General features: G+C 36.3%; 2 protein-coding genes across 2 annotated transcripts; one reads left to right on the top strand and one right to left on the bottom strand.

Annotated features, from left to right (window-relative positions):
• The first annotated feature begins 211 nt into the window (after positions 1-211).
• Positions 212-2148, top strand: LOC126656902 (uncharacterized). The gene is made up of 2 exons (XM_050351526.1): positions 212-1219; positions 1375-2148. Exons 1-2 carry the CDS (start codon positions 212-214, stop codon positions 2146-2148), a joined length of 1782 nt encoding a protein of 593 aa, XP_050207483.1.
• A 9597-nt stretch (positions 2149-11745) lies between these two features.
• On the bottom strand, positions 11746-16573 carry LOC126656903 (uncharacterized). The gene is made up of 3 exons (XM_050351527.1): positions 16097-16573; positions 13153-13356; positions 11746-13089 (listed from the first exon to the last, which is right to left on the bottom strand). Exons 1-3 carry the CDS (start codon positions 16571-16573, stop codon positions 11746-11748), a joined length of 2025 nt encoding a protein of 674 aa, XP_050207484.1.
• Positions 16574-22810: the final 6237 nt, after the last annotated feature.

Genomic DNA, 22810 nt, shown 5'->3' on the forward strand with positions numbered 1-22810 from the left:
TTATAATGACAATATTAGAAAAAATATGCTTACATAATGGTTTTCCATAAATGCTCGGTTTGAGGAGGCGCGCGAACTTACTTATTCAGAATTTCCCTCGAAGTGGGTTTGAAATTCCAGGGATAAAATTTAGGAATTGCAAAAACGTAGATGTAGCATAGGTTGAGTGACATTTGTGCACCCAAATGCAGGGGAATTATATTATTTGCAAATGCTATTAAATATAGTTAAAGGGCCTCGCAGTTTTGAAGACATAAGGACAGTAGGTGAAATTCAATATCCAGCTCTCCAAGTGACTTGCATGGCTTATGGTTTATTATACGATGATAAGGAGTGGATTCAAGTTTTGGATGAATCTACAGCATGGGCTTCATCGCAACAGTTGCGTAGACTTTTTGTCATATTACTTATTTTCTGTGATGTCGGTGATCCTGTGAGGTTATTCAATACGTTTTGGCGTACTTTGGCGGACGATGTTGAATATAATATGCTTCGCATTTTTGGTATTGCGTATACCACTATACCAGACGAATTCGTGAAAAAACACGTGCTTTTCGAGCTTGAAAAGTTATTGAATCGTAAAGGAAATTCGCTTCCAGATTACAATCTTCCTTTGCCTGCATGCTCTGTATTTGCTAATTCCACAAACAAGCTTATTGTTGAGGAACTATTGTTTGACCCGTTTGATTTAAAAATAAAATATGAATTGATGGTAAACACTCTAAATAATGTACATAATACAATTCACGATGATATCGATAATTCAGTTCAATCTGGGGATGGTAGGCTTTTTTTCATTTATGGACATGGCGGAACTGGGAAAACTTATTTATACAAAACAATTATATACAAGTTCAGGTCAGAAGGCAAGATAGTTTTAGTTGTTGCATCATCTGGTATTGCGTCGCTACTATTACCGGGTGGTCGAACTGCACATTCAAGATTTAAAATTCCAATTAACTTAGATGACTATTCCTCGTGTGAAATTAAAAGGGGTACACAGTTATCAGAGCTAATCAAACAGTCTGCCTTGGTTATTTGGGACAAAGCGCCCATGAACCGCTGCCATTGTTTTGAAGCCATTGATCGTTGTTTTCGTGATATTTTATCTACGTCCTGTGAAAATTTTAAAAATTTGCCGTTTGGTGGTAAGACTTTTGTATTGGGTGGTGATTTCCGGCAGATCTTGCCTATTGTGCCCCAAGGAACGAAAGAAGATGTATTAAACGTGTCTATCACAAAGTCTTATTTGTGGAAATTATTTAACGTTTATAAGCTTAATATTAATATGCGCGTAAATGAAAGTACAAGCGCTTCTGATTTTCTGCCTAATTGTTCATTTTCCCAGTGGTTGTTGTATATTGGAGATGGCAGATACATGTCAAGACAAATCGAATGTTTGACGAGGAAAATAATTGGATAAACATACCTTCTAAATTTATAATTACTTATGATGACAATCCAATTGATAGTATTATTACCTATGTATATACTGAATTTATGGAAAGTTATATGCACCTTACATATTTACAGGAAAGGGCAATTTTATGTCCTCGAAACGAAGTGGTTGAAATAATAAATTCTGTCGTGTTGGATTTAGTACCTGAACAAGATCACGTATATTATAGTTACGATAGTATATGTAATAATTCGAGTAATTTAGAAGAATTGTTATTGCTTTATCCTGTTGAATTTTTAAACACTCTTCAATTGGATGGCTTCCCACAACATGCCTTGAAACTGAAACTAGACACACTTGTGATGTTGCTATGCAATTTGAATCCTTCAGTAGGTCTGTGCAATGGAACTCGGTTATTGATAATTCAATTAGGTGTACGTGTGATTGAAGCTCAAATTATGACAGGTTCATTTGCCGGTGATCGGGTTTTCATCCCGCGTATAGTTTTGTCAGCAATAGATAAAAAATGGCCTTTTATTTTAAAACGTCGACAATTTCCTTTACGTATTTGCTATACCATGACAATCAATAAAAGTCAAGGGCAAACTTTAAGTAAAATAGAAATTTTCTTAGACCACCCTGTATTTACGCATGGACAGTTATATGTTGCATTATCACGTGTCATGAATGAAAACGGTATAAGTTTGTTAATAAAAAAAACGACAAAGATGCTGAAGGCATATATTTGAACTATACAAAGAACATTGTTTATTCAAAAAATTTGCAAGACCTGTAAATATGCTTATCATGTTATCTGATCGCTTAATTCTGCAAGTGCATAGAATCAATTGTAGCAAGTAATACTCGGAGTATTCCGAGGTCGAATTCATAAAGGACGAACTCTTTAAAATGTTATTTAATTTAACTTTTGTAAATTAACCATTCTGTTAATTTGATTTGATGTTGAAAACAATTAATTAAGTAATATAAAATGAAAGAATATTTTGGATAAAATATCAAGATTTAAAACAACTAGGATTTCGGGTTTCACCGTAGTCGAGGGGAAATTCTATCATATGCAATAATACATCTCAAAAGCTTTTCCATGACAATTGTTTCTACGATATGTTTATTCTCTCTCGAGACATAAACTTGTGTTTAATTAATTCTGGATATTTCTCAATTACCATGTTAATTATTTAAACCCATTAAGCAAAACAATTAACGTCATCACAATTCCTTAGACATATCTCTATTCTTAAGTAAATTGTGTTTAAATCCCTAGATCCAAATTCATGCTTCACCGATAGGTACTTCACATTCATTCTAGGATAAAAACATTAAGGTAGCTAATCTTAATATTCATGATCACCATAAGAGATTTAAAGAAAACTCTTGTTTAACAACATTAATGAGATGCACTAATACATAATCAAGACTTCCCCTTCAACTAGGTTACATCCCTAATCCTAGTTTAAAGGTTTAGCAATCCATTGTCATATTGAAAATAACAATGTAATTGTTGTACCTTGAGAACATATGAGAAGAGAAATGAAAAGAGAAATAATGATTGATAAGAACTATCTTAGAGTAAGTGTTTATACAATGGCAAGTGTAAGTGAATGCCTTTTCTTTACACAAATGTGTCCTATTTATAGGCATAAAAGGAGTGGTAGCCAAGTCTTCCAAGATCTTCTTTCCTTAGCTCATCTTGAGTGGGATCCAAGCTTGATCTCTTTCTTGCCTTGTATGGTTTGATATGAGTCAAGCTTGCAAGTCTCATTTCCATAATGAGATGGAGTAATTGGCAAGGTCATTTCTTTATGTGCAAGCCAAGGAAAGATCTCATTTTGAGTGTGAACACATGATATGTTCATATGAGTGTCAATATGCACCTAGCAAGGCTTCCGGAAGTGCCCGAAACGGATGATTTGACCATATTCAGAGTGTCAACCGGCCTTGAACCGGTTTGGTATCGAGCACCGGTTGAGGGCCGGTTGGTCTTAATTTTATAGGCAGAAGCTCGACTAGGACAATTGCTTGTCCTCAAGCAAAATTAATGTACAAGTAAATTGTTATAACTGCATACTAATCCTCTATTTTCAATTTATCCTTTTTTAATTAATTAATTGACTTGCGAAAATTTTCAAGAAAAACTTTTGAATTTTTACTTTTTTAACATAAGTCAAAACTAATTATCACAAATGTACAAAAATTTGGCTTAATTACATACAACAAATTGAATCATCACCCTCGCAAGATATCTCTCTTTAACACACAAGTGTTTAGCGAATGAATTTCTCTCAACTGATTTGTAAATGCGTTTTACCATAGGCTTGCAAAATCATCAAAAATCCACTATTTAGAAAAATTATAACAAAAATCAATGAGAATTTTATTAAAGGTTTTATTGGGGTTAATGTAAGGGTAAGGTTTGAAAAAGACTATACAAGGTTAATTTAAAACTAAAATTTGACTGTCTCTTTTGACTTCACCATTTGTATGCATTATACTATGCTCAATTTATTCCGAAATTTATTTTATATATATATATATATATATATATATAATTTATCTTTTTTTTTTCTTTCTTGGGAATCTTTCTTGTTATTGCTTCCTTTCTTTTATAGATTTTATTCTTTTTCAAAAACAATAATTTTTATTTTTATTTTCTTTTTGATTTTTCTTGGCTCTTTTGCTTTTGTTTTTCGGAATTTTTATTACCCTGAGCATTTGCTTTTACAAAATTACAACAAATGGTGAACTGAAAAATTACGAACCAGTCAATTCTATCTTTAAATGTGTAGTCAAAGAGGGGTATATAAAAAAAATGGAAGTAAGTTCAATGAAGTGTAAGAAAGAAAAAATTGGCTTGTGCTCAAATTTGGTTTATCTAAAGGAGTTTTGCAGGGTAGACAGAAAAAGAGAAAGAATATGGGGTTAATCCTAATTGCCCATATCATTTTAATGTCACAATTTTTCAACAAGTCTCACTTTGCATGTTAGAGCAAGTTCTGAAAAACAGTATTTACAATCAGGTCACTCAACAAGAATTAAAGCATGAAAATGCTTTTGGGCTCAAAATCTCTCCAGTTAGTTCAAGTGAATGATTCAATATGTTAAGTGTGGTTTTGCCAAAATTTGGGACATTACATGACAATTAAAAAAGACTATGTCAAAAAAAAATTGAAAATTAATCTTTCATTTTCCTTTACCAATCTACACAAGTCAAAAATCTAATTTATGGGTTAAATTGACTATTGAGTCAAAGTGATACAAATTATAAATTTACTGTTACAATAATTCTTGAAAACAAACAATAAATATTCATTTTTATTTTGAGAAAATATTTGTTCCTCAGACTTTATTCACCCCACAATAAAACGTTGCATTGTCCTCAATGTACAAAAATTGCAAAACGTAAAAGATAAGGAAAGAGATTTTCCCTTTTTCGTTTTGGGGCAGCGAAATCCACAAAAGAGCTGCTGAATTTATAAAGTCTGACAAATATGGTTAAAATACCAAAATAAACTATAAAATTAATAAAATATCTCAAAACGAACTAATATAATGTTCATGAAAAAGTGATGTACAATATCTCAAAATAAGCGAAAAGAACTGAAACTAAATGAAAATAAAAGAAATCAAATACTACTCCCTCGGTGTGAGCGGGATCCCATAGGAGCTGGATTCCCCTGTTGGTTAGCTCAGATTTCTCTCACCTCGTTCTCAATTCTCTCAACAGCTGCTCTAGTATCTGCCACATCTTTCTGAAACACTGCGACAAATGCGAGTTAGTCTCCGAAGTAGAGTGCGCACTGGGACTCGTGCTGGTGCAGCTGGTCGAACTGGTTCGTCTGTCGGAACCTATGGAGGGATAAGCGGCTCAACGACTGGCAGTGGGGAGACCTCTCCCTCCTGAATAGGAAATGTCTGAATATTCCGCCAAATGCCATGGATTTTCTTATAATACAGGCGGTCTATCGTCTCATATGTAACTACATCACGGCGCTCTGTGAATTTTGGCTCTCCGGCCAGAATCACCACTCGTGCTCTCTGAAGTACCCTGCTAATCAAAATAGGGAAAACCAAGGTTTTCGCTTTGGATCGCGAAGCATCAAAAATATGACTCATGATAATAGAAGCCAATGGTACCCCTTGAACCTGTTCTGAAAATCCAAACAACATCCTATCCATCCAATAGAGATCAGTAACTCTAATCTCGTTTAACCCATTAGCCTTAGGTGCAACATTAAATGAAAACAAATAAGCAAGCAAGCGAGGTCGGAGATTCAGTTTCCTAGCTAAAAGTAGCATCCGCCCCCTTTCTAAAGTCCATTCAATATGCAACCTAGCTCTAGCCGCATCAAGCATCCATTCCTGATCACTAACAATTTCAGTCTTATAAGCATGAAACTCAGGCCGAATTTCTACCTGCTGAACAGGGAGTTCGAACATTTCATTTAGCATGTCCATTGAGATAGAAACTTGCCTTCCTCTCACATAACTCTCAATCACAGGTACCCTTTGCTGATTTTTATATTTGATATTTGTATAAAACTCACGTACAAGGGTAGGATAGTACTCACCGGATAAGTCCAGAATCTTAGCGTAACCTAGCGCTGCAAATGCAGATCTAATTTCTAACTGCTCATCTACCTCCGGATGCACTGTCTTCTCAATGATTATTGTGTTTGTGGTAGTGGCATCAAACCAGTCACTATTCGCCTGTGATGAGAATTTCCCCGAATCATGTGGCACACCTTTCCGCTTTCGCACCTGTTGTTTCCCCCTTGAAGTTGTTGCGGCAGTGGATTTTCTCGTCGTTGTCGTTCCTGAAAATGAAAATTGCAAGCCAACCCACCACATGTAAATCAACAAGCACAACAACTATATAAGTCTGTTAATTATCGCAACCCAGGTTCAATGGTGACTGAAACAAAGTTATAAAGACTAAAGCAACTGAAATTCAGAGATCAACAGTAGGTTAAGCACAAACAAGAAAAATATAAGTTATAAATCAATGCTCAACTACTGAAAACACTTGTTACTGTTCAGATTAAGTCATTAGCACCCTCAATTTGTCTTCTAAAACAACTGAATAGACTTGGTGGATCAATTTATTGAAAATCCCTAATTTGGAAAAACTAGGGTTTATGTTCTTAGTTCCATTTTGACTCAATTTCTTACAATGCAAAGCATAATTGATGGTGGGTAATGAGGTTAAACACTAAAAACACCCTATGCAACAATCAATTTTATCAATTTTGAACCTAAATCAAAGAATTTAAAAATAAAAGTTAAAGAACACATACCTTTGATTTTTGTGGAATTTGAATCCTTCTTGGAGAATAGGTGAATGCAAATGGAGTGTAATGCATAAAAGAGATTGCAATGCCAAAATTCTACCCCATTTCCGAATGAATGCTTGAGTTTGAGAGACAAAATTTGAGAGAGAGAGAGGGGTCTGAAAAAGACCCAACTGATACGTATTAAATGTATCAGTTGATCAACCGGCGTCCAACCGGTGATTAATCGAGCGCCGGTTAGGCGCCGGTTGAAGGACTGCTTTCAAAAAAACGAAACAGTACCTCAACCGGCGTTCATCCGGTGCTCGATTAAGAGCCGATTCAGGACCGGTTGAGGTTCTGAAAATAATAATTTATATTTTGATTTTTTTTCTTGATTTAATTTATTAAATAATTAACACAATAAACCTAATAAAATAACAAATTGAAAATCTGGAAAAAAATAATAACAAACAACATTGGACTTTATTATTGAATTGAAAATGACAAACAACACAAACATAATAAGGAAAATAAAACAAACAACAAAACGAAACATAACAAAGGTAAAATAAAAATGACAACTAGTCCAATTCCATAGCCTTCCGCCTCCCTACTGAATTTTTGGTTTCATGCAATAAACCTTCCTAGGACGACCAACCTTTCCTTCTCTCATGATCCTTGGACGACCTCTAGCCCGAACCATCTCTACAACTTCATCCTCCAATTCATAAGGTTCACAAAATTCCTCTCTAGTACTCAAATAGGACAAGTAATCCCTATCCGCCTCTTCCTCAAAAATTGTTCTTTGGAACCAACTCTTATTAGGGGCGGGAATAGGCTCATCATCATGGATTATGATTGGGCTAAGGATTGTTCCCATTGGTGGGTGCACCACAACCGGTTCCAAAAACTTATTCAAGGTTGTTATGGATTCCTCACTTGAACTATTATAATCCGGACTAGGTGTAATCATGCCCGGATAAGAGTTCAAAGCCACATTGATACTAGACACATTGTGGAAGGAATCCTTAGTCTCCTCATCACTAGACTCTTCCTCCTCCGGTTCCTCATCACTTGTTTCGTCCAACTCCAGATCGGATTGGTCAATCTCTTCTGGAGCAACTTCCTCCTCTTCCTCCTCTTTCTCATCGTCCTCATCATCACTAATGATGATTCGAGTAGGAGGAGAAGAAACATCACAAACATCCTCCATCAAGTAATTGGAGGGAAAAGGGAATCCGTCATCATAGATGAATGACCAACGGATCCAAAAGAATCATCACTCCAAAAGAAATCAGGGTACTCTTGATGGCGAGACCGATTCTCTACATTCCGGTAAAATTGGCGTTCCGACTCGGAATCGGAATCAGAATCGGAGTAATTGTAACCCATGAAAGCTTTGAAAAATGTTGTTGAAATTGAGTGTTTATTTTTCTTAAAGAGCAAGAAAAACCTTGAGATAGTGATGAATTGGCTCAGCAAAAACAATCAATTTATAGGGAGAATTTTTAGCAAGAATAAAGGAAACAATTTGACAAAGGAAGGAATTCAAAAAAGGAAGTTGAAGGTTAAGAAAAATTTTCACAAGGAATGTCAAAATAAAATAAGGAATTGATATGGAGTGATTCTTAATGATTTGTTTACATTGGACTCAGCAAAGAAAGAAAATCAGACAGAAATAATCGCTAAAAATAAAACTATTCATGTATGGACGTAAAACAAATTTAAGAAAAAAAATTCACAATCAGTCGTATGGGCCGGTGCTGGAGCGGCCCAGTTACGAGGACCGGATCAGAGCTGGTTGAGGCTCTGATTCCAATCAGTGTTTTGAACCGGTGTTCAACCGGTCCGACTACGAGGACCGGTTAAGGGCCGGTTCAGCCACTGCCCAAGACTTTGAATTTTGAATTTTTTTCTTTTTAAAAAAAAAATTATTTTTAGACACGGAAAATTTTTGACTGAAAACTTAATAGAAAACGTACCAAACTAATGTTAGGGTGCCTCCTAACAAACGCTTTATTTAACGTCATGGCTCGACGTTTTATCCAATTCAAGTTTCAAATTTGAAAGTGCATACACTACCTAATTGCTCACCTTCATAGTAGTGTTTTGCTCTTTGACCATTGACAAGAAACTTACTACCATTGAAGTGATTGTCAATCTTAAGTGCTCCATGGGGATGGACTTTCGAGATACGAAATGGTCCGGACCATCTCGACTTGAGTTTTTCCGGAAAGAGTTTAAGACGGGAGTTGAACAACAACACTTTTTGTCCTTCCTTGAACTCTCTCCGTTTGATCCGCTTGTCGTGCCAAACTTTGGTGCGTTCTTTGTATATCCGCGCATTTTCGAACGAATCATGCTGCAAAAGTCTTTTTTCACCCGCGGATTTGAAATTATAGTTCAGTTGTTTTATCGCCCAATAAGCTCTATGTTCCAACTCGACGGGTAAATGACACGGTTTGCCAAAAACTAACCTATAAGGCGACACCCCTAAGGGAGTTTTATAGGCCGTCTATATGCCCACAAAGCATCGTCCAATTTAATAGCCCAATCTTTTCTGGACGCACCAACTGTTTTCTCCAAAATTTGTTTAAGTTCTCTATTAGAAATTTCAACTTGACCACTCGTTTGAGGGTGGTAAGTTGTTCCAACACGGTGTTGGCAACCATTTTTTCTTAAAAGATTTTTCAACTTATAATTCTGGAAATGCACTCCATTATCACTAATGATGGCCCGAGGAACACCGAAAACATTGAAAATTCGTTTCTTCACAAACTTGACAACGCTATTCGCAGTGTAATCGGGTAATGCTATAGCTTCCACCCACTTGGACACGTAATCGACAACAACTAATATGTAAGCGTTACCGCACAAGGGCGGGAATGGACCCATGAAGTCGATTCCCCACACATCAAACAATTCTACCTCCAAAATTCCTTGTTGTGGCATTTCATTTCCCTTGCCAATGTTGCCTGTTCTTTGACACCGATCACAAGTCATGATGAAACTCCTAGCGTCTTTGAATAATGTGGGCCAGAAAAAACCACATTGCAACACTTTTGCCGCTGTTTTGTCAAGACCATGATATCCTCCGTATGGTGAAGAATGACATTCATTTAGGATCAAATGCATCTCTTCGTTAGGCACGCATCTTCTTATTATTCCATCTGCACAAGTTCTGAACAACAGAGGTTCATCCCACATGTAAAATTTTATCTCAGATAAAAAATTTCTCTTTTGGTGGAAATTTAAATTCTCGGGTAAGACTTTTGATGCTAAAAAGTTCACTATGTCCGCAAACCATGGTAGTTCCTTAATTGCCCAGAGTTTATCGTCCGGAAATGAATCATTGATTTCATCTCCATCATCTTCTACTCCTTGTTCCATTCGAGAAAGATGATCGGCTACTACATTTTCTGCCCCCTTCTTGTCTCTAATTTCGAAGTTAAATTCTTGTAAAAGAATTACCCAACGAATTAATGTTGGTTTTGCATCCTTTTTTGCCAAAAGATATTTGATCGCCGCATGATCTGTATATACAATAGCTTTCGAGCCAACGAGATAAGATCTAAATTTTTCAAATGAGTACACAACTACTAACAATTCTTTTTCAGTCGTTGTGTAGTTTATTTGAGCATCATTAAGCACTTTGCTTGCATAATAAATGACATGTAATTTCTTGTCTTTCCGCTGGCCCAAAACTGACCCCAACACATAATCAGTGGCATCACACATTATTTCAAATGGTAAACTCCAGTCAGGTGATGCTATAATTGGTGCGGAGATTAAAGCCTCTTTTAACTTTTGGAATGCTTTCAGACAAGCATTATCAAACACGAAAGAAACATCTTTAACAAGCAGTGAGCATAAAGGTTTGCAATTTTTGAGAAATCTTTAATGAATCTTCTGTAAAAACCAGCATGCCCAAGAAAACTTCGGATTGCTTTAACATTAGTTGGAGGTGGTAATTTTTCAATTACCTCAATCTTTGCTCGATCTACCTCCATTCCTTTTTCTGAAATTTTATGGCCAAGAACTATGCCCTCTTGTACCATGAAATGACATTTTTCCCAATTCAAAACAAGGTTAGTTTCCTCACATCGTTGCAAAACTTTGTCTAAATTTGCGAGACAAGTATCAAAAGATGATCCAAACACGAAAAAATCATCCATAAAGATTTCAATGATGTCTTCTACCATGTCAGAAAAGATAGACATCATGCAACGTTGAAAGGTAGCGGGGGCATTACACAAACCGAATGGCATACGACGATATGCAAATGTACCGTAGGGGCATGTGAATGTTGTTTTCTATTGATCCTCTGGTTCAATCGCAATTTGGTTATACCCCGAATAGCCATCCAAAAAACAATAGTATGCATAGCCAGCTAATCGCTCAAGCATTTGATCGATGAAAGGTAAGGGAAAATGGTCTTTGCGGGTAGCTGTGTTTAACTTTCGATAGTCTATGCACACTCTCCAACCAGTAACCACTCTGGTTGGGATTAGCTCGTTATTTTCATTTTTCACCACAGTTGTGCCTCCTTCTTTTGGAACTATCAGAAATTGGATAAATGATACATGCATCAAGTAATTTGATTACTTCAGCTCGCACAACTTCCTTCATGTTGGGATTTAATCGCCTCTGACCTTGAACACTTGGTTTAAATTCGTCCTCCATCAGGATCTTGTGCATGCATATAGATGGACTAATGCCTTTGATGTCGGCTATAGTCCAAGCTATCGTATTCATGCGATTTCTCAAAATCCTCAACAACTTTTCTTCTTCTGTGGAACTTAGTTTAGCAGAAACAATCACAGGATCAGTGTTATTAGCTCCTAAAAATGCATATTTCAGATGGGCAGGTAAAGTTTTTAATTCTACCTTGGGTGGCACCTTTTCAGAAGGTTCTGGTTTTTTCTTACCTTCTCCAAGTTCTTCGAACTTAACAAAATGTTTGAATTTCTTAAAACCGTTATCCTCCAAGCTAAGTGCATATTCAATGATCTCTACAGCATCATTTGTTTCATCTAGGCTCATAGCTAAACATGCTTATAGCGGTTCATTATATGACTCTTTCACAAATATTTCTTCTACAATCTTATCGATTATATCAACACTGTTACATGAGTCAACAAATTCAGAGTTCTTTAGGGATTTAATGATGTTGAATTCTTCTATGTCTTCACCTGCCCTAAATGTCAATTTTCCGCTTTGCACATCTATCAACACTCGTCCTGTAGCCAAAAATGGTCTGCCTAGAATAATGGATAAGTCCACATCGTCATTCATATCAAGGACCAAAAAATCAGCAGGTAAATAGATTTTACCAACTTTTACCAATAAATCCTCCACTATGCCAAGTGGTCTCTTTACTGATCTGTCTGCCAACTGTAATGAAACTGTGGTAGGTTTCATTTCAGTAATCCCCAACTTCCGTACCAAAGATAGTGGCATCAGATTGATGCTAGCACCTAAATCACATAAACAACTAGCAACGTTAACATTTCCAATAGTACAGGGAATGGAAAAACTCCCTGAATCATTTAGCTTTGGCGGTAGTTTCTTTTGCAGTATTGCACTACACTCCTCAGTCAGAGCCACCATTGAATATTCCTCCAATTTGTTCTTGTTAGAGACAATCTCCTTCAAGAACTTTGCGTACGAGGGCATTTGCGCCAATGCCTCGGCGAATGGAATGTTGATTTGAATTTTCTTGAAAATATCAAGAAAATTCTGAAAATGTAGCTCGTTTATCCTCTTCCTTTGTCGCTGAGGGTATGGTATCAGAGGAACGTATGCCTTGACTGTTGGTGGAGATTTTTCCACAGTAATTTCCTCCTCCATATTTTTACCGGCCTCCTCTTCCTCAATCACAATGTGGTTTTCTTTCTTTTTCTCTTTTGGTGAGTTGTCAACTTCCTTGCCACTCCTTGAAGAGATAGTCATAGCTCCTTCCTTAGGATTGGTCTCGGTGTTGCTTGGGAATTTTCCTTGTTCTCTTTTAGCTATCTTTTTGGCTAATTGCCCAAGTTGACGTTCCACATTATGAATCGAAGATTGATGCGCATTCTCGATTTGGCACATTCGCTGTTCCATCTTCTTATTATGGCCATCTTGATTTGCCATAAATTGTGCCATCATATCTTCGAGAGATGGTTTCTTTTCTTGTTGTGGAGGTGGAGGTGCCGCTCTATTTTGTTGAAATCCAGGTGGTCCTTGCGGTTTAGTGTTGTTTCCATCTCTCCATGAAAAATTTGGATGATTCCGCCACCCTGGATTATATGTATTTGAGTAAGGATCATTCCTTGGTTGTCTGTTTTGATTGTAGCTAACAAAATTGGCTTCCTCTGATTGAACTTCGTTGGTATAATTGTAAGAAGTTGCAATATGCCCCTAGATGCCACAGACAGCAAAAGTTTCCGTTGAATGCTGATTTTGACTAAACAACATCTTCACTTGCTTAGTTAGCTCAACAACTTCTGATACAATGTCATGTTGTGAAGACACCTCATGTACGGCTGCCCTTCGTCCTCTAATAGCTCTGTGTTGAGAATTTAAAGCGACATTCTCATAGATTTGGTTGATTTCAGCTGCCGTCTTTTCTCCATAATTTCCTCCAGATGCCGTTTCGACCAAAGTTTGTCCACTCATAGTCAATCCCTCAAAGAAGATTTGAGTTAGTAATAACTCATCAAAGCAATGATGTGGTGTAATACCCCAAAATATTTAAGTATTTAATTGGACCACGTGTCCAGTGTTAAGTCGCTAGAGTGGCGATATCAGAAAGATTTCCGAGAGATTAGGATAAGTATTAAATTTTAGCAGGACGGACTCGAAAGGATTATTGCGAGGAATTTAATATTATATTTCAGTTCTAAAAGTTGGAATTAGAATTGGAAAAGAAAAATACTAAGAAAGTCGCAAAATAAAGTACAGGGACTAAAATGGTAATTTAACCATATAAAACCCGAAGGGATATTATTTCGCCAAGGTCCGCGAAATGTTTTATAGTATATGTGGTAAAAGTTTTGGGTCAATCGGAGACCTTTTAAAATTTGGACGCGGATGCGTTTTGGGCTAAATTGTCACTTTTGAGAAGTTTAAGGGCTAAAGTGTAAATTAGCCAATTAAGTCTCGAGAATAGTAATTAAAAGATTATTGACGGAAAATAATAATATTGAGTTAATATTATTTATATGAATATAAATAATACGTATCGACTCGAGTTAAAAGGATAATTTAACCGTTTGGTTAAATTAGAAAGTTTAAAAGAGAAATGGTTTAAGTTAAAGAAATGAAGGACCAAAATGGACAATTATCCAAGATATATGATAACCTTCCTTAAGAGAAAGGGAATGAAATGATGCGCAGAGGAATTGGGAAAGTAACAGAAGCTTTCGACGATCGATTACGATCCGTCGCCGTTTCGCCGTTTCTCGTCCAAATCGCGAGTTCTTTATATCGATTCGTCCAGAATTCGATTCTCTATCATCGCTAAGCTTCAAATCAAGGTAAGTTTGACGTTTTTATTATGAGAATTGATAAATAAGGGTTATTTCGTTTTAACGAATTAAACGAATCGTAATCGCGTTTCTATTGGCGTTTTTGATGATATTTGAGATGGTTATTAATGGAAATCGTGCTAGAATCGATTTTGGACGTTTAAGCACGTCGGAAATGGCCCGGGGAACGAACCCCGGGGCTGCACATCGTACAGCCAAAGGCTGCACGAACGTGCAGCAGACTGCACGTTCGTGCAGACTGCTGCACGAACGTGTAGCAAGTGCTGCACGAACGTGCAGCACAGCAACTGCACGATCGTGCAGCGTACTGCACGTTCTGCACGAACGTGCAGCGTACTGCACGTTCTGCACGAACGTGCAGTACACTGCTGCACGAACGTGCAGTCCTTCGTTAGCGGGAATTGTTAGTTTTGGGCTTTCTGGGCCCTGACGCGACGCAGAAACTCGATTTCAAACAATTTCAAGTCGTGTAATCAATCGTGATTCGATTGAATATCAAAACATAAACTAGGACGTTTAAAAGAGAAGTATGATTAAGAGATTATCAAAGTTAAGAATCGTATTAGAGATACGATTGTGTTAACCTAAGTTTATAACTTAGGAGTTTGAATACTAAGCCCACGTTTATGGATTAAACATATAGGTAACTCGATTAAGTAGCTGACATACCGACAAGCTACCAAGCCATTTAGCTGGAGAGGGCACGTGATTGGACAACGCATGGAGCTTACGCTTGCGGGATTATAATAATGCAGTTTTGGATAGCGGTCACTGTGAGTGGCAATTTACTTTCGCGTATTATTAGTATAAAGTTATTTTGCATAGATATACATATACTGTTTATACGCATCGCATGTTATATAAATGACTGAAAGGTTATATGCTTTCTTAATTTCTATATACGAGAACTAGTATGCGATCCGAAGAAACTAGCTACCTATTGGGTGTCAATAGGCTGTGTGATCACCAGTACCGAGTCGGTCTAGTATGTTTGCATATGAGTGATGAATTGATATAACTCAGCTGGGAGCTGATGATGAATATGATATTTACGATTGAGTTATGATTTCGATACGCAGAGTGAACTCGGCTACGGTGTAGCCTGGAAGTCCCCGTATCTAGTGGCTGGGCCACCAGCGAGTTGGACTCGCAATTGATATTTACGATTGGGTTGAACGATATATAATTATTCGAGAGATGTGTCGCATGCTAGGATATTAGTTTCGTACGGATCAAATACATGTTATATGTTTTATAATACCGTTTCCTTAAAATGTGATGCTGTGTCTTTAATGTAATACTGTTAGTAAATGCAAACTCACTCAGTATTTCCCAAATACTGACCCCTCACTTTTGTTTGCAGGTAGTGAAAGTCGGATCAGACAGACCATCTCCTTTGTATCAGCAGCCCTTTTGGCTCACACAAAGTATGAGTTTTATAGAGCTGCAGTAGTCAATAGGTGTCAGTATAAAGTTTATGATTCGATTTCAAACGGTATTTGAAAAGTAAACTCTGACATAATTTTATAAATAAGTCATTTATAAAGGTGATGTTTTATCCGTTTGAATTGAGTACCAATTGCCTTGAGAGGAATTGGTTATGTTTGTGGTCAGAAACAGGGCGGTGCTGGATATGAGATATCGCTCGGTAAGACCCTGGTTTCTAAGGAATTGTGCTGCAAACGTTTTCAGGAAAGGGATACAATATTTCGATATTTGAATTATATTATTTAAAGAAGATGTCTGAAAACGTTTTATATATAGTAATATGTTTTAATTCGCGAAAAATTAATAACGGTTTTAGGCTTGCTACGGGTTTTGGAGCTACCACTCCCATTCCCTAGCGCCGGTCTCGGCTCAATAATTTGGGTCGTGACATGTGGGCATTGAGCAAGAAGCATCTTGAAGCGTTCCCACGCCTCATGGAATGGTTCGCCATCCAATTGGGTAATATTATAGATCTTGCCGCGAAGATCAAGAGTCTTTTGCGGGGAATAATATTTTGTAATGAAAGCATTATACACTTCTTCCCACATACTGAATGATCCTTCAGGCAAGTTCAAAAGCCAAGTTCTTGCACTCAACTTCATGCAATAAGGAAAACATCTTTTCCTTAGTTCCTCCTCTGTCAATCTATTCAATGGAAAAGTTTCAACCACACCGTAGAATTCTTTGATGAATGCCAAAGGGTCGTCAACCGTCATTCCATTGAATTGAGGCAACATATTAAGATGAATCGTTTTAAGCTCATAGTTCCGAGCTTCTGAAGGATTGTTCACTACTACTTGCCTTTGAATATCTCTTAGTTGATGCGCAGCGGGCGCATTAACTATAGGAATGAATTGATTTTCCATTGTTTGTCTCTTTTCCTTTCGATTCCTTCTGCAAGTGCGTTCGATCTCTGGGTTCAAGGGTAATATTTATGCGCTGTTAGTGTTCTTAGAACGCCTTCGTTGCATATACTACCTGAAATTCACACTTGGAAGAGTTCAGAAATAACAAGACAAAAATTAAAGAAATAATAATTTTAAACCGTCGTCCCCGGCAACGGCGCCAAAACCTTGATCGCTTAATTCTACAAGTGCACAGAATCAATTGTAGCAAGTAATACTCGGAGTATTCCGAGGTCGAATCCACAAAGGACGAACTCTTTAAAATGTTACTTAATTTAACTTTTGTAAAGTAACCGTTCTGTTAATTTGATTTGATGTTGAAAACAATTAATTAAGTAATATAAAATGAAAGAATATTTTGGATAAAATATCAAGATTTAAAACAACTAGGATTTCGGGTTTCACCGTAGTCGAGGGGAAATTCTATCATATGCAATAAAACATCTCAAAAGCTTTTCCATGACAATTGTTTCTACGATATGTTTATTCTCTCTCGAGACATAAACTTGTGTTTAATTAATTCTGGATATTTCTCAATTACCATGTTAATTAATTAAACCCATTAAGCAAAACAATTAACGTCATCACAATTCCTTAGACATATCTCTATTCTTAAGTAAATTGTGTTTAAATCTCTAGATCCAAATTCATGCTTCACTGATAGGTACTTCACATTCATTCTAGGATAAAAACATTAAGGTAGCTAATCTTAATATTCATGATCACCATAAGAGATTTAAAGAAAACTCTTGTTTAACAACATTAATGAGATGCACTAATACATAATTAAGACTTCCCCTTCAACTAGGTTACATCCCTAATCCTAGTTTAAAGGTTTAGCAATCCATTGTCATATTGAAAATAACAATGTGATTGTTGTACCCTTGAGAACATATGAGAAGAGAAATGAAAAGAGAAATAATGATTGATAAGAACTATCTTAGAGTAAGTGTTTACACAATTGCAAGTGTAAGTGAATGTCTTTTCTCTACACAAATGTGTCCTATTTATAGGCATAAAAGGAGTGGTAGCCAAGTCTTCCAAGATCTTCTTTCCTTAGCTCATCTTGAGTGGGATCCAAGCTTGATCTCTTTCTTGCCTTGTATGGTTTGATATGAGTCAAGCTTGCAAGTCTCATTTCCATAATGAGATGGAGTAATTGGCAAGGTCATTTCTTTATGTGCAAGCCAAGGAAAGATCCCATTTTGAGTGTGAACACATGATATGTTCATATGAGTGTCAATATGCACCTAGCAAGGCTTCCGGAAGTGCCCGAAACGGATGATTTGACCATATTCAGAGTGTCAACCGGCCTTGAACCGGTTTGGTATCGAGCACCGGTTGAGGGCCGGTTGGTCTTAATTTTATTGGCAGAAGCTCGACTGGTCCTCGACCGGTCTAATATCGGGGGCCGGTCAAGAGCCGGTTGAGGCTTTGGTTTGGCTTCCTCCCTCCGGTTTGACTGATTTCTGACCGGTCTGAGTCGGGCTTTGGTTGACTGTCTTATTTTTGACCCAAATCAGCCTGACTTGATTATTTCTCCAATTAAGCTCTGTTTTATTCAAAAATACTCTACAAATGTTAATTATTTTCATTTTACATTACAAACTATAAAAGGAGTACAAGTTACTAAAAACGCCTCTATTTTCCGTAAAAAATGATTCTAAAATGAATTAAAATTAATATAAAAATTACGTAAAATAGAGTCTTATCAAACTACCCCACACTAGGAATATTGCTTGTCCTCAAGCAAAATTAATATACAAGTAAATTGTTATAACTGCATACTAATCCTCTATTTTCAATTTATCCCTTTTTAATTAATTAATTGACTTGCGAAAATTTTCAAGGAAAACTTTTGAATTTTTACTTTTTTAACATAAGTCAAAACTAATTATCACAAATTTACAAAAATTTGGCTTAACTACATACAACAAATTGAATCATCACCCTCGCAAGATATCTCTCTTTAACACACAAGTGTTTAGGGAATGAATTTCTCTCAACTTATTTGTAAATGCGTTTTACCATAGGCTTGCAAAATCATCAAAAATCCACTATTTAGAAAAATTATAACAAAAATCAATGGGACTTTTATTAAAGATTTTATTGGGGTTAATGTAAGGGTAAGGTATGAAAAAGATTATACAGGGTTAATTAAAACTAAAATTTGACTGTCTCTTTTGACTTCACCATTTGTATACTATGCTCAATTTATTCCGAAATTTATTTATATATATATATATATATATATAATAATTTTTTTTCTTTTATTTCTTGGGAATCATTCTTGTTATTGCTCCCTTTCTTTTATAGATTTGCTTCTTTTTCAAAAACAATAATTTTTATTTTTATTTTATTTTTAATTTTTCTTGGCTCTTTTGCTTTTGTTTTTCGGAATTTTTATTACCCTGAGCATTTGCTTTTAAAAAATGACAACAAATGGTGTACTGAAAAATTAAGAACCAGTCAATTCTACCTTTAAATGTGTAGTCAAAGAGGGGTATATAAAAAAATGGAAGTAAGTTCAATGAAGTGTAAGAAAGAAAAAATTGGCTTGTGCTCAAACTTGGTTTATCTAAGGGAGTTTTGCAGGGTAGACAGAAAAAGAGAAAGAATATGGGGTTAATCCTAATTGCCCATATCATTTTAATGTCACAATTTTTCAACAAGTCTCAATTTTCATGTTAGAGCAAGTTCTGAAAAACAGTATTTACAATCAGGTCACTCAATAAGCATGAAAATGCTTTTGGGCTCAAAATCTCTCCAATTAGTTCAAGTGAATGATTCAATATGTTAAGTGTGGTTTTGCCAAAATTTGGGACATTACATGACAATTAAAGAAGACTATGTCAAAAAAAATTGTAAATTAATCTTTCATTTTCCTTTACCAATCTACACAAGTCAAAAATCTAATTTATGGGTTAAATTGACTATTGAGTTAAAGTGATACAAATTATAAATTTACTGTTACAATAATTCTTGAAAACAAACAATAAATTTTCTTTTTTATTTTGAGAAAATATTTGTTCCTCGGACTTTATTCACCCCACACTAAAACGTTGCATTATCCTCAATGTACAAAAATTGCAAAACGTAAAAGATAAGGAAAGAGATCTTCCCTTTTTCGTTTGGGGCAGCGAAATCCACAAAAGAGCTGCTGAATTTACAAAGTCTGACAAATATGGTTAAAATACCAAAATAAACTACAAAATTAATAAAATATCTCAAAACGAACTAATATAATGTTCATGAAAAATTGATATACAATATCTCAAAATAAGCGAAAAGAACTGAAACTAAATGAACATAAAAGAAATCAAATACTACTCCCTCGGTGTGAGCGGGATCCTATAGGAGCTGGATTCCCCTGTTGGTTAGCTCAGATTGCTCTCACCTCGTTCTCAATTCTCTCAACAGCTGCTCTAGTATCTGCCACATCTTTCTGAACACTGCGACAAATGCGAGTTAGTGTCCGAAGTAGAGTGCACACTGGGACTCGTGCTGGTGCAGCTGGTCGAAGTGGTTCGTCTGTCGGAACCTGTGGAGGGATAAGCGGCTCAACGACTGGCGGTGGGGAGACCTCTCCCTCCTAAATAGGAAATCTCTGAATATTCCGCCAAATGCCATGAATTTTCTTGTAATGCAGGCGGTCTATCGTCTCATATGTAACTACATCACGGCGCTCTGTGAATTTTGGCTCTCCGGCCGGAATCACCACTCATTGCAAGCCAACCCACCACATGTAAATCAACAAGCACAACAACTATATAAGTCTGTTAATTATCGCAACCCAGGTTCAATGGTGACTGAAACAAAGTTATAAAGACTAAAGCAACTGAAATTCAGAGATTAACAATAGGTTAAGCACAAACAAGAAAAATATAAATTATAAATCAATGCTCAACTATTGAAAACACTTGTTATTGTTTAGATTAAGTCATTAGCACCCTCAATTTGTCTTCTAAAACAACTGAATAGACTTGGTGGATCAATTTATTGAAAATCCCTAATTTGGAAAAACTAGGGTTTATGTTCTTAATTCCATTTTGACTCAATTTCTTGCAATGCAAATCATAATTGATGGTGGGTAATGAGGTTAAACACTAAAAACACCCTATGCAACAATCAATTTTATCAATTTTGAGCCTAAATCAAAGAATTTAAAAATAAAAGTTAAAGAACACATACCTTTGATTTTTGTGGAATTTGAATCCTTCTTGGAGAATAGGTGAATGCAAATGGAGTGTAATGCATAAAAGAGATTGCAATGCCAAAATTCTACCCCATTTCCGAATGAATGCTTGAGTTTGAGAGACAAAATTTGATAGGAAAGGGAGAGAGGTCTGAAAAAGACCCAACTGATACGTATTACACGTATCAGTTGATCAACCGGCGTCCAACCGGTGATTAATCGAGCGCCAGTTAGGCGCCGGTTGAAGGACTGCTTTCAAAAAAAACAAAACAGTACCTCAACCGGCGTTCATCCGGTGCTCGATTAAGAGCCGGTTCAGGACCGGTTGAGGTTCTGAAAACAATAATTTATATTTTGATTTTTTTTTCTTGATTTAATTTATTAAATAATTAACACAATAAACCTAATAAAATAACAAAATGAAAATCTGGATAAAAATAATAACAAACAACATTGGACTTTATTATTGAATTGAAAATGACAAACAACACAAACATAACAAGGAAAGTAAAACAAACAACAAAACGAAACATAACAAAGGTAAAATAAAAACGACAACTAGTCCAATTCCATAGCCTTCCGCCTCCCTACTGAATTTTTGGTTTCATGCAATAAACCTTCCTAGGACGACCAACCTTTCCTTCTCTCATGATCCTTGGACGACCTCTAGCCCGAACCATCTCTACAACCTCATCCTCCAATTCATAAGGTTCACAAAATTCCTCTCTAGTACTCAAATAGGACAAGTAATCCCTATCCGCCTCTTCCTCAAAAATTGTTCTTTGGAACCAACTCTTATTAGGGGCGGGAATAGGCTCATCATCATGGATGATGATTGGGCTAAGGATTGTTACCATTGGTGGGGGCACCACAACCGGTTCCAAAAACTTATTCAAGGTTGTTATGGATTCCTCACTTGAACTATTATAATCCGGACTAGGTGTAATCATGCCCGGATAAGAGTTCAAAGCCACATTGATACTAGACACATTGTGGAAGGAATCCTTAGTCTCCTCATCACTAGACTCTTCCTCCTCCGGTTCCTCATCACTTGTTTCGTCCAACGGTTCAATTGGGAGAGATCACCGTTTTACTAAACAGTGTCAGTGTGCAGGCAGCACTTGCGTATTGTCCTGAAAACTCCTTGAAACTTCATCGGAATGAAACTAAACCCTAAAACTTAGAAGTATTATACGTGTAAAAGTATGAGTTTCACGTCTAACTATTAAACAATTTGTCAGACGTGTCAGCAAGTAGTGGGGTCAGTAGACGCGGACTAGCGAGAGCGTACTATCAGATCGACCACATCATTACTTGGATAGCGGTCACTGTGAGTTGCACTTTACTTTCGTGTATTGTATATTAAAGTTATTTTATATAGATATATATAATGTTTATACGCATCGCATAATATATGAATTGATTAAGTGTTATATGTTTCTATTAAGTTATATACGAGAACTAGTATGCGATCCGAAGAAACTAGCTACCTATTGGGTGTCAATAGGCTGTGTGATCACCAGTATCGAGTCGGTCTAGTGTGTTTGCATTTGAAAAATGATTTGATGTGTATGGCATGATTTGAATACGAATTTCGAAGTTGGATAATAAATTTAATACTAGTGAGCACTCGGCTACGGTGTAGTCTGGAGTCCCCGTATCTAGTGAGTTGGACTCACACTTTGGGATTAAGAGATAGGTCGCGATCGATGGGTAGAGTGTGAGCACTCCCGGGTCGGGCTATCTGAATTAGTATGATTTGATTATTTGAAAGTTATGTCGCATGCTAGGATATTAGTTTCGTACGGATCAAATACCTGTTTATATGTTTTATATTATTGTTTTCTTGAGATGCGATGCTATGTTTTTATAATAATACCGTTAGTAAATGCAAACTCACTCAGTATTTTCCCAAATACTGACCCCTCACCTTTGATGCCTTTCAGGTGCTTAGTGTATGGACTTAGCTAGAAGCCAATTTTTAAGTCCAGAAGTCAGCTGTG

Source organism: Mercurialis annua, linkage group LG7, assembly GCF_937616625.2.
Source record: "Mercurialis annua linkage group LG7, ddMerAnnu1.2, whole genome shotgun sequence".
In the NCBI taxonomy this organism is placed as follows: Eukaryota; Viridiplantae; Streptophyta; class Magnoliopsida; order Malpighiales; family Euphorbiaceae; genus Mercurialis; species Mercurialis annua.

Coding starts and splice junctions, on each gene's coding strand:
- LOC126656902 (XM_050351526.1), top strand. CDS start 212: ATGCTATTAAATATAGTTAAAGGGCCTCGCAGTTTTGAAGACATAAGG. Junction 1,220..1,374: donor CCCAAGGAACGAAAGAAGAT/GTATTAAACGTG, acceptor TGGAGATGGCAG/ATACATGTCAAGACAAATCG.
- LOC126656903 (XM_050351527.1), bottom strand. CDS start 16,573: ATGGAAAATCAATTCATTCCTATAGTTAATGCGCCCGCTGCGCATCAA. Junction 13,357..16,096: donor TTCTTGCTCAATGCCCACAT/GTCACGACCCAA, acceptor ATCTTCTTTGAG/GGATTGACTATGAGTGGACA. Junction 13,090..13,152: donor TTGTTGAGCTAACTAAGCAA/GTGAAGATGTTG, acceptor TGTGGCATCTAG/GGGCATATTGCAACTTCTTA.